The following is a 17,320-nucleotide window of genomic DNA, read 5'->3' as shown; positions in this document are numbered from 1 at the left end:
CCTCATTGTGTTCCTCTACACCTGTCCTATTTCCTGGAGCTGATGTAACCGCAGAGCAAGGGGGGCAAGTTTCCCCTTAGAGACCGATGGCAGGTTTTGTCATTTCCATAATGGCTGAATTAGGGGTGGGTGAAGCGTATTCTCACTTTATGTGTCGCCGTGTAACCAAAGAGCTTCAAGCTCTAAAGAGGGTCAGCAAGGACACGCTGATTTGCAGTATAAGCTGAAGTCGCTGTTGTACTCCAGTTTGTGTTATATTGTAATTGCTTTGATTACAGTTAACTTGATGATTAAAAAAGGAATAGGTGCTTGTCATGGAATGTGAGGGGAGTTGGTACCATTATGTAGAAAGACTGTCAGCAAAAGGAAAGACTTATGTTTTATAGTAGTTTGAAAACCATGCCACTGCACAGCAATTAGGCATTTTCTTTATTTTGTTAGGGAGGAAGAGGTGAATACGTTGCAGTCTTTCCTTTTGTTGTTACCTCCAACATGATGGCTTGTCCTTGAGGGCTGCAACTAACGATTATTTTCGTTGTCGATTAATCTGTCGGTTATTTTCTCGATTAGTCGATTAGTTGTTTGGTCTATAAAATGTTAGAAAATGGTGAAAAATGTGGATCAGTGTTTCCCAAAGCCCAAGATGACGTCCTCAAATGTCTTGTTTTGTCCACAACCCAAAGATATTCAGTTTACTGTCATAGAGGAGTAAAGAAACCAGAAAATATTCACATTTAAGAAGCTGGAATCAGAGAATTTTGACTTATTTTTTGTAAAAAATGACTCAAACCGATTAATCGATTATCAAAATAGTTGGCGATTAATTTAATAGTTGACAACTAATCAATTTATCAATTAATCGTTGCAGCTCTATTGTCCTTTCCCCAGAATTTCATGTTTTATCTTCGCCATGAAACGTCCATTCATTCCAAACGGAGACCCCACCCCACACCTTCCCTCCTCGCCCCAAAGCTTCCTGCCTTTTTTGTGTCATCCTCAGTGCGAAACGACTCTGACCTCCCGTCGTCTTCTTTCCCCCCCCTGCAGGGAGGACGAGGAGAGCCTGCGCGACAAGATCCGGGCAGACCACGAGCGGGCGCTGCAGGAGGCCAAGGAGAAGCTGCGGAAGTCGCGCGAGGAGCTGCAGGCCGAGATCCAGACGGAGAAGAACAAGGTGGCGGACGGCCTGAAGAGGAAGGAGGCCGGGCCCAAACCCCTGCCGCCCGTCCCCATGCCCAAAGTGGTGGGCGTCAACGACGGCGAGCCGCCCGAGCCCGATGTCAAAGAAAAACGCGACAAGATCAGAGAGGTAGGTTTGCCGGGAGGTGTGTGTGTGTGTGTGTGTGTGTGTGTGTGTGTGTGTATTTGTGGGTATGTTTTGAGAGTCCAGGAAAGGGCCAAATCTTTGAAGCCAAGTGTAAATAAAAACCTCAATGGAGCAGAGGAAGCAGCTGGAGCAGGGGAGAGACCTCATTGCACACTAATGCAAATCTAATGCCAGTAAAAGCACGAGTCAGTGAGTTAATAAACATGGCTGAAATTTTTTTTTTTTAAACGGGTAATTTCTATAATATATAGATTTGATCCCATTTGCCATAGCCTATTTCATATTTCACAATCCAGACCATCATTCACTGGGTTTTACTGGCATGCTGCCATCTTGGACCATGTCAGCTGAGCAGGGACTGACTCGCATGTTTATTACATGTGTACAAAATATTAGGGACATCTTCCTGATAGAGTTGGAGCTTTTGCACAATCCACATCTCGATTGCCTCAGAGGTTAAAAATACTTCGCTGACTAGTCTGCTTCTCTTTATCTACATTTCCTCCTTTTGTGATTAGATTTAATAAGGGAAATCAATTTTACCTGGATTCACCTCATCAGTGTACTTCATGAAAAGAGCAAAGTGTCTAATATTCTGTACATTTAGTGTGTGTATTCAGGTTTGGCTGACATCTCCATACCATTTCCATCAGCTTCCTCAGTCTCGTGAGGACTATCTAGCGCTAAACTAGGATCAAAAGTACTAGGCACAGGATTGGTACTTAGTGAAATTTCCTTTCTAGTGTATGTGTGAAGACCAGCATGCCTGATTACATGTCCGAATACATTTCTGTTGCATGCTATCTGTCTGGGCGCCAGCTTTTAGTGAAAGCAAGAGGGAGCCAGACGGACAGGGCCTGTGCTGAATGCAGATGGTGCTATCTGGTCCTACTCTCCATAGACACTGAGCCAACCCCCCGAACCTATCTCCCTCTCTGTCCTCCTCTCCTCCCCAGTTCTCCTGCATAATTACCTCATATCGTCTCTCTTTAAACAGCACTTGGAGTCAGAAGACTCGCTCTGCATGGGAGCCGGCCCATTCACTCTAAACCCGCCTTTGTCTCTAAATGCCTCTTTTGTTCCCTTCATAATTACCATTCAGAGAGAATGCCATACACTCCCAAATGAGCAAAAAAACTAGCAGCTGTATGGGCTACGGCACAGCACACTCCCTTTTCCTGATTGCCTTGTGATTCCAAGGAGAAATCATAATCGTACGCGGCTATACAATTGCAGTCGTAACACGGCTCTTTTTTTTAAAATTTTTTTTTATTTTTTTTATAAATCACGGCTAGAGGCAGCCGGTTCGCTTGCATTGTAATGTTGTAAAGTCAAGTCCAGCTCTTCATTGTTTCTGTATTCCAGCCAGACAGTAAGCAGTGTTGCAGGCAGTGGTAGTTGTTGAGACAATCTGTCTCCACATCGGTTGCCATGGGATTACACCATCTGTCTAACCTATGGCGTCGCATGAAGCATTTTTGTGGGAGTGACGCAGTTTTTCCTGTAGAATATTTAGGGTTATTTTGGTTCTGCGACCCAGGTTCCCTCCTGCGTCTGGTTCCAAGATCCTGAGTTATGACACGGCTGCTCTCCATTGCGATTGTAGTTGTTATTCTATAGTGGGCAGGTCGAGCAATAAGGATAGATGATGAGTTTTTATTATATTTCCAATTTTCTAGCTGTGAGGGCAGTTTTGTAGCTGCGGGGGGCCACTCCTGCTAAATGAAACACTGACAACGCTTGCTTTTTTACAAAATGATTGATTGCACCGAAAACAAATTGAAGTGCTTTTTAAAGGTTAGTAGGCAACTGAAGTCCTTGGTTGACAAAATATCATTTTTACAGACTGATCCTCTGTGTTGTAGAGATGTTAAATGACAAACACAGCTAATGATTTTCCCAAATGGATGTATAACACTTTGGCAACAAATTCTTCATACAGGCCTCTTGGATCTGTAGCTTAACAAATAGAGACAAGTGCAATTCTCTATGATCCAACAACACACTTTCTTCTGCACTGAGCCTGGGGAGAGAATGAGGCTTAGGAAGAGCAGGTCCTTGTGGAGCTTGATACCAGGCCAGGACACCAGGGGCACACCTGTCTGCAGAGGCAGGGCTCCTGATCACCACACCACCGCCCGCTACTTAAGCTACAATGCCCACAAGTCATGGGGTTTTTCAGTTTTTCTTTTCAGGATTTGGGGGATTTCTTTTTCTTTTTTTGACAACTCCTTTTTTATTTCCAATGGAGTTAAATGTTTTTCTGCTGAGTAAACTGTTTGGTATCCTAAATTTGTCTTAGATGAGAAAGAATTTAGTTTTATTTATTTTTACAATTTTGATTGTATTTCCATTTTTCTAGCGGTGGGGATTTTGTGGCCCCCGCAGCTAAATGAATGTAACACTGCAGTGCTCATGCAGGATAAATGCATGAAGGTGGACTTTTCATGTACAATTTCCACTAGAGCTGCAACGATTAATGGATTAGTTGTCAACTATTAAATTAATCTCCAACTATTTTGATAATCGATTACTTGGTTTGAGTAATTTTTTAAGAAAAATAAGTCAAAATTCTCTGATTCCAGCTTCTAAATGTGAATATTTTCTGGTTTCTTTCCTCCTCTATGACAGTAAACTGAATATCTTTGGGTTGTGGACAAAACAAGACATTTGAGGACGTCATCTTGGGCTTTGGGAAACACTGATCCACATTTTTCACCATTTTCTGACATTTTATAGACCAAACAACTAATCGATTAATCGAGAAAATAACCGACAGATTAATCGACAATGAAAATAATCGTTAGTTGCAGCCCATTTGCCACCACTGTATAGCATTTTGAATGAAGCTCCTCATTCGTTCCTTATGTCATCCACATGGCTTTGATCTCTGTTGCCAGTGCCCATTCCTACTGAAGGCAATATTGCCCTTCTCTGTTGCAACAAAAGGTTGCCCTTTTATCGTAACCTTTACTACTAAGTTGGGCTGTGCGATTGTTAGGAAGGTGTATCTCTACTTCTGAAGCGCATTCTATAGTCGAACGTAATGTAAAGCACGAATGTAAACAATGCGGCGGCGCTTACATTGAAGTTTTTATACTTCTGCATTGATGTGCGGGTAGCATGTTGCTGAAATCCCGAACACAGGGTGGCAGTGTTTAAAAAAAAAAAAAAAAAATCATATCGCAACAAAACATAGGGAGGAACAAGAAGCAGACGTGACGACAATCTCCGGTAAAAACAAACATGGACGCGACTATAGCAGTGCAGCTGGAGGAATGGGATGTGTTGGAGCAGGTGGAGCTGGAAGAGTTGGATGCCGTCATGACCGCCCCTATGATCAGCCAATCAGAGTGCGCGACTCTGCATAGTACGAACACCTACGCGAAGACCCTTTTCAACCCCAAATACACGTCAAATAGCTTCGGTTGACGTGCAGAGACGCTATTTTCATTCAAGTATAAAATGCGCTTGAGACTGATTCGATACGCATCTCAATATGGAATCAACCGTTCAATTCATGTATGATACATTTTAAGCACTGAAACAGTTCAGTACAAATCCATTTAGGCATGTCTTGATACAATATGATGTGGAGCAATATGATGCGATTCTATATCATGCAAGCTACTATAGTTTGGCCACTTGTTGCTTGAAGGAATCGGTCCAGTTATTTGTCAGAGAGAAAGATTACATTAAAATGGTCTCCTCACATTATGGTGACCATAATAACATCCTATTTTGAATCTCAGTTGTTGATAGTTAAAAATTTGAATCTGTCAACTCATAAGAATCCTTTCAAACAGGCCGTTGTTTTTTAACGATGCCTTGCTAGCTGCAGGTGACGAGGGGCGAGCAGGACTCTGTCCTACAGCCAGTCCATGCCGTCTCTTAGAATTTAATGGGTCACGAGAGATTAGTACTGCTGCCTGTTTATTTCACTGCTGCTCGGCAAGTTTTGAATATTGCCATATTTTTATCAAGTTTTCCAACTTTATTATGAAACCCAAAGTGGGTCCACACTTGTGATTTATAGGTGTTTGGTACATCGTGTATTTGTGACGCGTTCTATCATTTTCAGTCGGAAGTCGCAACGGCGCATTTGTGGATAAACGTGATTTTATGAGAAAAGATCGATTTTTGGCTGTTTTGGGGTTTCAACAGATTGTAATAAAATAAAGCCTTGGCTTTCTTTCTGTGTAAAAAATATTGTGAAATTCAACCGGTAAATATAGTTTTGAAGCTCGTAAAGGTAGGGTGACAAGCAGAACTACTAGCTTAACGCTAGTTTGTCAACAAAGCTCGCATTCCTCATGTTGCCAGGTTTGCGGTTTTCAATGTACTTGGAAATGTTCTAAATGCTGTAGGACTTAAAACGCTGTTTATAAAGTTTGTCAGGGTTGTATTGTGGAGTTTTGTTATCGGTTTGTTATTTTGGACTAGTTTCATTGATCATTTGACTGTTCATGGGTTGGGTTTAATTGACACTGGGAGGGTTTTGTCGCTACGAACCTGGCAACACTTCTCCCCGTCCCTCTCTCCCCTTACTATGGTGTGTGTGTGCGTGTGTGTGTGTGTGTGTGTGTGTGTGTGTGTGAGAGAGAGGGAGAGAGAGAGAGAGAGAGAGGGAGAGGGAGAGAGCGAGAGAGATTGAATTTAATTGATATTATTAAATATCGCGCAATGGACTGACATAATATCAGACTACTTTTTAACACTTAATTGACTTTAAACTTTGAGGCCCTTTTTCTCAAAAACATAGTTTGGAAACAGTCAAGACATCAAGGGGTGCATCTCATTCAATCTTTGGAGTACAAAGATAATTTTGATATCACCAGAAAGCTTAAATTCTCCTCTTTCCAACAATGTATTAAACTCAAAATGGTTTGAGGGGTCAATGTGACTGGAAATGATAGAGCAGGTCACATTTGTTCTACGTAGGGCTGGGCGATATGGTTGAAATCAATATCATGATAATCATAAGGATTTTTCTCAATATCAATATTTATCATGATATGGTTCATGTATGCAAAATCATGTTAAATAATCAAATTAATGTTCATCTCATTGAACCAAATGGTAATGTTAGGTGTGATGTCAAACAGAACAGAAATATTCAAATAATATTCCTACCATACCTCATTTTATGAGAGTTTTTAAGTAAAATTTGCTTGTCATCATCAATTTAGACAGCAGAAATGTGTCACAATATTAAAATATCTTCCACTGAAAGACGATAAACGATAATATTGAATTATCGCCCAGCCCTAGTTCTACGTCCGTTGACATTCTTGACAAAATATTGGGCAGAGGAGTCCAGGGAGGGGGGAAAGTTTGTTTTCTTTGAGCGAGGGGCCGGGACGCTCGACGTGAATCTTCACTGGGCTGACGTCTTGATAGCTGTTTGAATCAGTGCAGCTGTATTTTAGACATTTTAGACGTCCATTGATTCGAACTGGTGAATCATCAAACCCCTAATGACGATTATTAGTCTTGATAATTTGCGGAACAAAATTATTTCACTAGACCTTTTGTATCTTATATCAACATCTTGACTATTTTCATCTACAGTGAGCGTTATAAATTAGATAGAATGTTTATCAGTGGATTTTAGCAGCCCCTGTGCTAAAATCCATACAGGGCAGTCAACTCCGGTTTCTTCAAACCCACTGAGTGGGAGGAAATCAGTCAGATCCAGCTGAGTCTTTCTGCTGCTGCCTGGACCCATCATGCCACTCAGACCCTTTGTTCTTCCAGAAATAGAAATGAACCTCGTTTTTATGCCCATCGAATGCATATTTCATCGACTGTACAGAACAAAAAATCCTCCTCCTCCACAACTTCCATTAGCTCTGAGCTCTGTGCTCTCTTGCTATTCTGCTAATTACGTGGCCCGGACATTAGCGGCCATTAGCCTTTTGTCAGGAGATGGAAAGAGCTTTTGGGCAATAAAAGAAAAGGAATGGGATGTATTTGACTATTAACTGTTCCAGTACTATTCACCTGTCACTTCATGAGGTATTGTTGGCACAGAGCTGTTGAAATAAGCCGGCTGCTGCAGTTAATGGGCCGTGGTACGAAGAGTACACTTTCAATAAAGTTTGTCCATCAATAATGTTTGAAAATACTAGTGAATAGAATTGGTAGAGTCCATGATACTACGATCAAACGCACCTTTGATTTAATAGTAAGAGATAACCTTTTGGCCTTTTTGGCTCTTCATCAGTTTTCTATGAAGCATTCTTTTTTAAAAATGTAACTAGTTGTTTGCGTTGCTTGTTAAATTTTTAGATTGCTGTTTAAAACACTTTAATGGTGCTTCAGTATCCTCTCGTGTGACCGAGAAACTTCTGCATGAAACACTGCATGAAGCATAACGTCCATCTGTAATAATTGGTGGGGGTGGGGATGGGGTGGGGCTTTGACGAAAGTCCTGTGGCTGATTATGGCTAAAATGATATCTGGATTATTTTGCGAGATATTAATCGTGATGATTTGGAGAAGAAAACTATTTCATTACACTGCGTCTTACATTGACTTCTGGATGGTTTCCAACTCCAGCAGGTATTGTAAGTGAAATGAAATGAAATGCTTCAATATGGCCAGAGTGTATTGTTAATAATTGTGGAATCAAAAAGCACAGGCGATCTCTGGGAAGTGCAGTGCAGAAACACCACAGCAATGAGCACTTAGTACCAACATAGTAGTGATTAAAACAAGACTAGGTCAAAACCTAGTATATGGCTGGACCATGTATGAGTGTGCCACGTGCCACGGCCGACCAATGGTGTAACTAACTCCGCTGTAGACTGCTAATACAGAATAATAGTCCATACATCCATACTGATCTCCGTTCCAGCGCGTCCCGTCTCCTCTCTCCGCCGCTATCGTCTCCACCGCGCCCACGGCCCGCATCGAGCCTCCCGATCCAAGCCCCAGGCGTTCTAGTACCCATCTGTGCCGAAAACGCTGTTCACCAGACACCGGGGGCGCATCGAAATCTCGGCCGGATCACCGGGAACAAATCGGCGCCCAGCTAGCGGCACCGGCCAGAACCGTGGCCCCGGGAAACTTCGGGAAGGTCGGCAATAAGCCCTCGGCGTGATGAAACCTCCATGCTTGTTTGTGTCTCTCTCTCCCCCGACAGAACAGAGGGGCTTCAGGTGGACTGAGCTCGCGCATATGCATCGAAATAAACGGTGATATGATATAATTGTATAGATTCTACTTTAGCTTCAGCTTATATGCATGATATTGGTCAGCCTGCTTACTGTGTGGAGAAACGGGCTCCCGATCTCATTGGAGAAACAAGATGGCGGAGAAAACGAAACTTAAATTTCTGGCTCTGTGATCCTATGATGATGTGCCAAGGCCGACCAATGGTGTAACTTGATCACTCAGTCAGTCAGTCAGTCAGTCAGTCAGTCAGTCAGTCAGTGACAGACATTCGCGTTTTGTAGGGCTGGCCCCGCTGTTGCGGTCCAGCCAAAAAAGAGAATCTCGCAGATTACCTCTTAAATGTTCTGTTTTAAGTTGACGTTGATATCTGAAGGCAGGAGAGTGTCTGGACTGAAATCCTTGTCGGTTTGCCTCTCGACTCGACTCACCAATCACTTAGCTGTGATTGTTGAGTGAAAAGCAAACTATTACAGCTTTGCGGTTGGCATTGCTGTTTGTGTGTGTGTGTATTTCCCCACAGAGCCATGGACTGTGGCTGTAAAGCCCGGACAAATCGATGGCTAAAGCAGGCTTTTTTAAGTGCGACCTAAATGGTGCTGCTATACAGATGTATTGGCCAATAAAGAGCCAGTGGAGCTTTCCGATGGACATGTGGAATATCTGCAGAGATGGCAATAAGCCCCACCCCACTACCTCCACACATATCTTTCACTTAACTCTCTCTCTCTCTCATGCTTTTGAACCCTCTCTCTCCCACTCTCTCTTCGAAGGCTTGACAGTGTTCGGCAGATGGCCTTGTATGATGCACCCCCGCCCCCTCTCTCTCTCTGTCTCCCTGTCTCTCTCTCCCCCTCTATCGCTGTTTCTCCCTATATTTATATCTAACTCTCTCCCTCCCTCTCGCTTGCTCTTTTCCTCCCGATCACTCAACTCTCTGTCTCTCTTTCTCTTGCTTTTGACCTCCCTATCTCTTTCTATGTTTCTCCCCCCTCCCCCCTTTGCTCTTTCCAATTCTTCCTCTCTTGCTCTCTACTTCCATATCTCTCTTTCTAACTCTTAATCTCTGCCCCACCCCACCCCTCCAAAAAAAAACCAACAACCCTAATTTCCATTTGCCACACTGAGGAATCTCTTTCTACCAGTCGCTCTTACAAAGCTCATGAAGACATCTGTTTCCATAAGGTTCGCCATATTGATCTGTGCTTTTCTCATCCTCACACCCCACAGTGTATCACTTGGGTCCAACAGAAGGAAAACAAAAAAAAGGACGACGCATGCCGGAAAATGTACGCAGGCAGGTTGAGAATATTAGCTCCATTCCCTGGCAGCGTGTTGTTGTTGTTGTTTATGTTTTATTTCCCTGTGAACACGGATTGCAGCCGTACTACAAATTAATCTTTGAGAGGCAATCATGTCGGATCTTGTAACGCTTGATGTTCTCTCGCAAGCCAGCCGCTTGCATCATGTGGCCGGGAGATGGCATTTGATGATCCAACTGCGTTGCGTAGGAATTTATGGCTCTCTATACATTATGTATGGAATGTCTATATTTCAAAAGGCCCTGCAGCTGCCATAACTGTATCTCTGAATATAGACATTAGCCTTTTTGAAAGTGGATTTATATTTGGGCACGTGATCTTTACAGTGCTGCCATTATAGTAGCATATTTGTACACATAATGCTCACCAGGGCTTTTCAGTTCTGCTGTTTTAGTAGAGTATAGTTTTTACATTGTAGGTATTAAGCTGTTGCTCTTATCCAGATTAACATACAGTGAGGACAATCTTCAATTCATTGATCACCAATCACAATTCATCAATAGTAAGGGGGTCAGAGCCATAAAGCCTGGCAAATAGAAACTTACCTGTTTCTATCACATTATGATCATGCAGTGTTAGAGAGAAGTGCTGATTTAAGAGAGAAGTGCTAAGAAAAAACATACAGCTCTGGAAAAAATTAAGAGACCACTGCAAAATGATCAGTTTCTCTGGTTTTACTATTTATAGGTATGTGTTTGAGTAAAATGAACATTTTTGTTTTATTCTATAAACTACTGACAACATTTCTCCCAAATTCCAAATAAAAATATTGTCATTTAGAGCATTTATTTGCAGAAAATGACAACTGGTCAAAATAACAAAAAAGATGCAGTGTTTTCAGACCTCGAATAACACAGAGAAAACAAGTTCATATTGATTTTTAAACAACACAATACTAATGTTTTAACTTAGGAAGAGTTCAGAAGCAAAGAAGAGCCAGGCTGAGGTTTGCAAAAGACCATAAGCATTGGACCGTAGAGGACTGGAGTAAGGTCATCTTCTCTGATGAGTCCAATTTTCAGGTTTGCCCAACACCTGGTCATCTCATGGTTAGACGGAGACCTGGAGAGGCCTACGAGCCACAGTGTGTCACACCCACTGTGAAATTTGGTGGAGGATCGGTGATCTGGGGCTGCTTCAGCAAGGCTGGAATCGGGCAGATTTGTCTTTGTGGTTGTCCTGGAAGAAAACTCGCTTCTTTCTGCTCTGACAATGTTCCCCAACTCTGAGGATCGGTTTTTCCAGCAGGACAATGCTCCATGCCATACAGCCAGGTCGATCAAGGTGTGGATGGAGGACCACCAGATCAAGACCCTGTCATGGCCGGCCCAATCTCCACACCTGAACCCCATTGAAAACCTTTGGAATGTGATCAAGAGGAAGATGGATGGTCACAAGCCATCAATCAAAGCCGAGCTGCTTGAATTTTTGCACCAGGAGTGGCATAAAGTCACCCAACAGCAATGTGAAAGACTGGTGGAGAGCATGCCAAGCCGCATGAAAGCTGTGACTGAAAATCAGGGTTATTCCACCAAATATTCATTTCTGAACTCTTCCTAAGTTAAAACATTAGTATTGTGTTGTTTAAAAATGAATATGAACTTGTTTTCTTTGCATTATTCGAGGTCTGAAAACACTGCATCTTTTTTGTTATTCTGACCAGTTGTCATTTTCTGCAAATAAATGCTCTAAATGACAATATTTGGAATTTGGGTGAAATGTTGTCAGTAGTTTGTAGAATAAAACAAAAATGTTCATTTTACTCAAACACATACCTATAAATAGTAAAACCAGAGAAACTGATAATTTTGCAGTGGTCTCTTAATTTTTTCCAGAGCTGTATAAGAGCTAAATTGAGAGGTGGAGGGGATCATGTTGACCACATAAATATAGTAGCCTCTTTTCACTCACAAAATAAATTCCTGCTATCTAGAAAATAGGAAAAACAGGCACACATGCAACTTCACATTCATAGCAGGGCTGGGCATTTTTTAACACTCAGATCATGTTCATAAATTCCTTTCGCTCCTGAATATTTCCTTTTTGGGCGTGCACGTCGCTGTAGAGCCGTGATCTCCATGTGCCTTTTCTCTTTTCAGCACCAAAGTAAATCTACCTCAGCAGCTATTTGTTTCTCTGGTTTTCGTCGAGTTTCCTTTTTTGCGCACACGACTCCGATACATTTCATTTGTCCCCCTTTACCCCTCCGATTCACATGCCCCTCTCCTATATCTTTCTCCTGCACTTGCTTGAGTATAATCTGGCCTCTAAGTGTAAAAAAAAAAAAAAAAAAATCCTGTTACATCCTTCCTCAGCTCTTATTTTCTTACTTCCCTTCCTAGTACGTCTCGCTTACAGGATCATTCTAGGGTAACAGGAATATTTTGTTACAGCTTTTGTCTGGGTCCTGTGGCTCTCACCCTTGCTCTTCTTACTATTGGTTGGCTGTAATGTTGGTGATGTAGGAACTGCAGCCGACTTTTACTGTTGCACTCATTGTAAGTCGCTCTGGATAAGATCATCATCTTAAATGCCTAGAATATAAAACAAAATCCTCTTTTCCTTCATTCCCCAGTGTTTTTGTTTTCTACCAATAACCTTCCCATTCCCTAAAAGATGTGGAACTATAAGCTGGGTGCTCCATTCACTATTACACCAATCCAAGTCTAATTTTAGAGCAGATAAGAGCCTCCAAACGCTGGCTGGTTAGAAAGAGTAGACAAACTTGCCAACCAAAGCCAAAGGTTTAACAGCATGTGACTTGTGGCTGGTGGTAATTTCCCTTCCTGAGTATAAGGTGGAGTAGGGAGCATCTCAGGCATGCCGCTCTAAGTATAGGACAGGCCTAATGAGCCTCGCCGATTAGAGCTGAGGTGATGGACAGAGTGTGACAGAGGAGCTGGCAGAGGACATGACCGACCCACAATGCCTCTCTCTCCCCCTCTGGGCCACTGCCACAGAAGCACAGTTCTAGCTTCTGCTTTGTTTTTTCCAGCCGGTCGTACAACAACAACAAAAAAAAAAAAGCCTAAACGAAAGTCGGGAAATCTTTTCTCCTGCCTGGATTAGTGCGAGTGATGGCGGGGCTGACAGGGAACTGAGTTTCTACTTTGTTGTTTTTCCAGATGTTTTCTGTTCTGCAAAAAGGTCTACCTGTGTGTATGTGAGCATCTGAGTGTGTGAGCATGTGTTTATGTGTTTACATCTGTGTGTCTCTGCATGTCAGGATTTAATTGGATGGTCTGCCTAACAGCTGTTGTCATGTTGACTCTGCTGCTGAAGCAGCACTGTGCAAGAGATAAACAAGAAGCTAGCTGCATGCAAGGGCATCATAGATCAAGCTACATTATTTTTTATGCCTCCACGCCGGTGACAGCTGTGGCCGGAGGCATTATGTTTTCGGGTTGTCCATTTGTCCGTCCGTCCGTCCCATTCTCGTGAACGCTATACTCAGCAATTCCTCCACCCCTTTATTGAGAGAATTTCTTCAAATTTGGCACAAACGTCCACTTGGACTCAAGGATGAACTGATTAGACTTTGGCGGTCAAAGGTCAAAGGTCACTGTGACCTCACAAAAGACGTTTTTGGCCACAAGTCAAGAATTCATACGCTAATTATGACAAAATTTCACAAAAATGTTGAAAAGGATAAAATGATGAAGTGATGACATTTTATATCCAAAAGTTCAAAGGTCAACTTCACTGTGACATCATCATCATGTTTTGCTTGCCACTGTAGCTGAGAAAACGATCTTGGGTCATTCTACAAAAACGGTGGAAGTGCTGTCACTTACTTTTGCAGACACCAAAATCCTTTAAGTTGACCTAATAATCACATTAATTATATATGTTCAATAAATAAAGACTGTCCTTGCAATGATAAAACAAAGTTTATTGGCGTTTGGAGGCATACAACCGCGAGGCAGTTATTTCTAGTTTATTTTTATTAATTGTTCAACTCTAATTCTCCCCATCCTTGTATAAAAAAAAAAATTACTGCATAATAATTGTCATTTTTTAAATATTTCTTTTTCAAAATCGAAATCTCATACATTACATCCTTGCAGGCCACCGTACCTCAAGGGGACAGGAGGGGTGAGAGCGGGTGGGGCTGAGGTTCTGTGCCAGAAGCCTGTCAGTGTTGTTTCAGTTCCTACTGGCTGTTAGAAGTCATAGATTACTTAATGCCCCTTTAGAAAATCTAGCTTGCTGGTGAGATAGTGAAAGAAAGTGGCTGGTGAATTTGGGGATATACCAGCGACTGTAGCTGGTGTGCACAAAAGTGACTCTCTACCTTGGCTCCTGGTCATGGTGTTAAAAACATTAACGAGACAATAAAAAGATGAAACTACACACACAACCAACATGAAGCACACAAGATGGTACCAGCTACGTATATGTACCCATAGTGCAATCAGTATCTCCTCCCTTATTCCACACTTTATTTTTAAATGATGATTCATCCTCTCCCTTTTAAAATGGCTCACTGGGAAAATATGTTAATCTAGGTTCTAAGCAAGGTAATTTTGATCTTGCACAGGGATAGGCTGACTCATTTTCTCCTGTCTTCAGTTAAGAGAATGAGCAGCGGGGCAGGATAGAGTCAGAGCTTGATGCCCTTTTTTGCTAGTCTGGTAAGACCATCCTGATCACGTGACCTCACATTCTGTTTCGCTCCACGGATCAGTCTGGACTTCTAGCCGCCCACATCGATTTCCTGAAATAACAATGTAACCGGGCCAATCAGGGACTGCGTCGTAGTTGATGACGTGAAATACAGGCCGCCGCTGGCAAGACAGTAATGGCGTCTCCCGAAGCAACGAGCGGTAACGTTAACGTTAGTAGAGTAAACACAGACAGAAGTGCAGTTATTGCAGAAATAGACTCAATAACAACAATCAAACAAGAACAAGAGTATGCACTAGCGGAGTTTCTCGGCGGAAAAGACGCTTTCGCCGTTCTTCCGACTGGATTTGAATTGGGATTCGCCGATTGGCTGAAGGAGTTTGTCTGTCAAGGCAAGTACTCCCGCCCACTGAAATCGATGTGGGCGGCTAGAAGTCCAGACTGATCCGTGGAGTGAAACAGAATGTGAGGTCACATGATCAGGATGGTCTTACCAGGCTACTTTTTTGCCAAGTTTGTGTGCTTTTGAAACCCTTAATCACGGGATAAACACTTTGATGCTCAGAGAAATGCTCAGTGTCTCTAAACCTTCCATTAGTTTTGTCATAATATCATTTTTTTTTTACTCTGGCACTGATATCAGCCCAGCTATCAGTTTTGATTCTAAAATAAGACTGCAAGCAAGTGATAAATTGATGAATAACATGGAATTATATGTTTTTTCATCAAATTGCAGTTCATTTGAAGAGGTGGGACAGAATCTAGTGTTTACCATTAGACATGTTTTGCTCTCTCAAATGCTATCAGCAAAACAATACAGTTCTACAAATAGAGCCCATGACTCATCAGGGGTGTGATTTTCCTGGTAAAATATAAGGCAAACTTAATCTACGGGTAAATAAGCATTGTTTTACATAGATTTATGTTTATGTGTGTGTGTGTTTTTATGCACGCTGAAGATGGTACAGGACATGAAACATTGTGTACTGCAATACTTTTTCGTTGGCGGTACTCTGTGTCCAGCTACCTCCCATCTTAAAGAAGCTAGTCCTCCCAATTAAGGCAGTGTCTCTAAATGTCAGTGAAGCCACAAGTTCCTCCGCCCCTTTATCAGCGAGTGCTGCTCAGTTTTTGGCAGGGTGGGAAGCAGAGTCCCTTTGTGTGTACAGTCACTCTTGTTGGAGACCCTCAGAGTCCCTTTGTGTGTACAGTCACTCTTGTTGGAGACCCTCAGAGTCCCTTTGTGTGTACAGTCACTCTTGTTGGAGACCCTCAGGGGTCTGGAGCAAGTGTAAAGTGTACTGGGCTGAGATGTTTTGGCCACAGACCAGGTCCAGGACGAGGAACATGGCTGAGCTTATTCTTAGTGTATGGTAGTGGGATAGACTGAACCACACAATAGAAGTTAAAGACCAGAATTGCGGAGCAAGCTTAAGGACAATACCATGACCCAGTGTTATTCCTGCCTTCAGTCATCATTCTTGGTAGCCTTCATATTTTTTTTATGTTTTTTTTACTCATTATTGAGATATTCGGTGGCCTTTTTGTGTTCCTCATCACCATTGGCTTTGAGTGTATCTGAAAATACATCAAATCAAAACTATGAAGCTGTCAACAGGCACCACATTTGCTCTCTCATTGTAAACTGCTCTGGTGTCAGCTGAATGTAAAAGTTCTCAATCGACCACTAGGCGTTTTTGCTCCCACAAATTCCAGAAACGGATAGAGCTGGTATCATGATGTATGTTGTAGACTGTTAGATTTGTATGGGTGCTCCGTACATTACATTGAAGAAACGCTATCACCGGCCATTATCTGTTTGAACTCGGTGCTTGGGAGCTGTATAAAAAGAGTGTATCTGGACTCTTTTACTGTCTCCATTTCAAGGGGAATTTATCGCCACCCTCTGCCCCGGTGCCGTGAATGTATTTACCGCGCGAGGCAATTCAGATGTCACATTCTCGCCGCCCTCGTGCATCTTCTGAAAGGCCTTCCGTTAAGCCAGATAGGATGCCTCCGTGGGGTGAGTTAGAAGGAGATGAGAAAGAGGAGGGCGGGTGGACGGGCGCTTTAAATCAATCAAACTGACTCCGGAGGTCACTCAGGGCAACACATAACTCCAGTCACAGCTCCCCAAACCTCCAAAAGCCTGTCGTCGTGTGCCTCTTCTCTGGGAGCTAAGCTGATTTTTCTTTTTCTTTTTTTTTTTCTTTTTTTTTCTAACAATGCCAAAAGTAATGGCCCTGCTCTCCGCCGCCGACTCAAAGGGGATTTATGAATATTTCACCGCCCTGTGTGTGTGCATGTTCGCGGTCGTACATGGTAACGCGTGTGTGTGTGTTCGTGACCCTAGCGCGTCAGGGATAAGGGTGCATGAATCACGGCCGTTCCTCCCTCGGGAAGGGGATGGCTGGGGGCAGATCGGGCCTCTTTGCCAGTGCGGGCAGGAAGCATGCGCCCGGTGGGCAGCCGTTTGGCTGCCATTGTGAAGGTCACAGCTCCTAGCGGACTGTGCGATCACGCCGGACATCAAGACAGAGGGCCGGCCGGCCGCACTGCGGACCTCACGGTTTATTGGCTGTCCAAGCTCCAAGCTACCATCCCCCACTTCTCCTCCCTTCACGCCCCCCCCCCACACCCCCACAACCCCACACATATGCACACACACACCACCGAAGTCCTTAACTGTCAGGGGCTGTGCAGGTAACACTTAAAGGGAAAAGTGAAAAACAGAATTCACGTTACTCCCTTGGTCTGAAGTTTGTTCGGTCCTGATTTGTGAACATGAAAATAATCTTTCTCAAGGCTATATAATAATAATAAACTTTATTTGTATAGCACCTTTCATACAAGAAATGCAGCTCAGAGT

General features: G+C 42.9%; 1 protein-coding gene across 1 annotated transcript in view; it reads left to right on the top strand.

The window, feature by feature from the left end:
* The window catches only part of LOC139650023 (mannosyl-oligosaccharide 1,2-alpha-mannosidase IB-like), a 151,093-nt gene that overhangs the window by 38,963 nt on the left and 94,810 nt on the right, over positions 1-17,320 (top strand). Inside the window, exon 4 of the mRNA XM_071526554.1 lies at positions 1,048-1,309. Within this exon, the coding sequence (XP_071382655.1) occupies positions 1,048-1,309 (262 nt within the window). The remainder of the gene's footprint in view (positions 1-1,047; positions 1,310-17,320) is intronic.

The sequence above is a fragment of the Centroberyx affinis genome, unplaced genomic scaffold (assembly GCF_046629955.1).
Source record: "Centroberyx affinis isolate AG114_WGS23_722 - 3 ecotype Tasmania unplaced genomic scaffold, CSIRO-AGI_Caff_v1 ptg001429l_1, whole genome shotgun sequence".
Classification (NCBI taxonomy): Eukaryota; Metazoa; Chordata; class Actinopteri; order Beryciformes; family Berycidae; genus Centroberyx; species Centroberyx affinis.
This window is presented reverse-complemented; position numbering and strand designations above follow the sequence as displayed.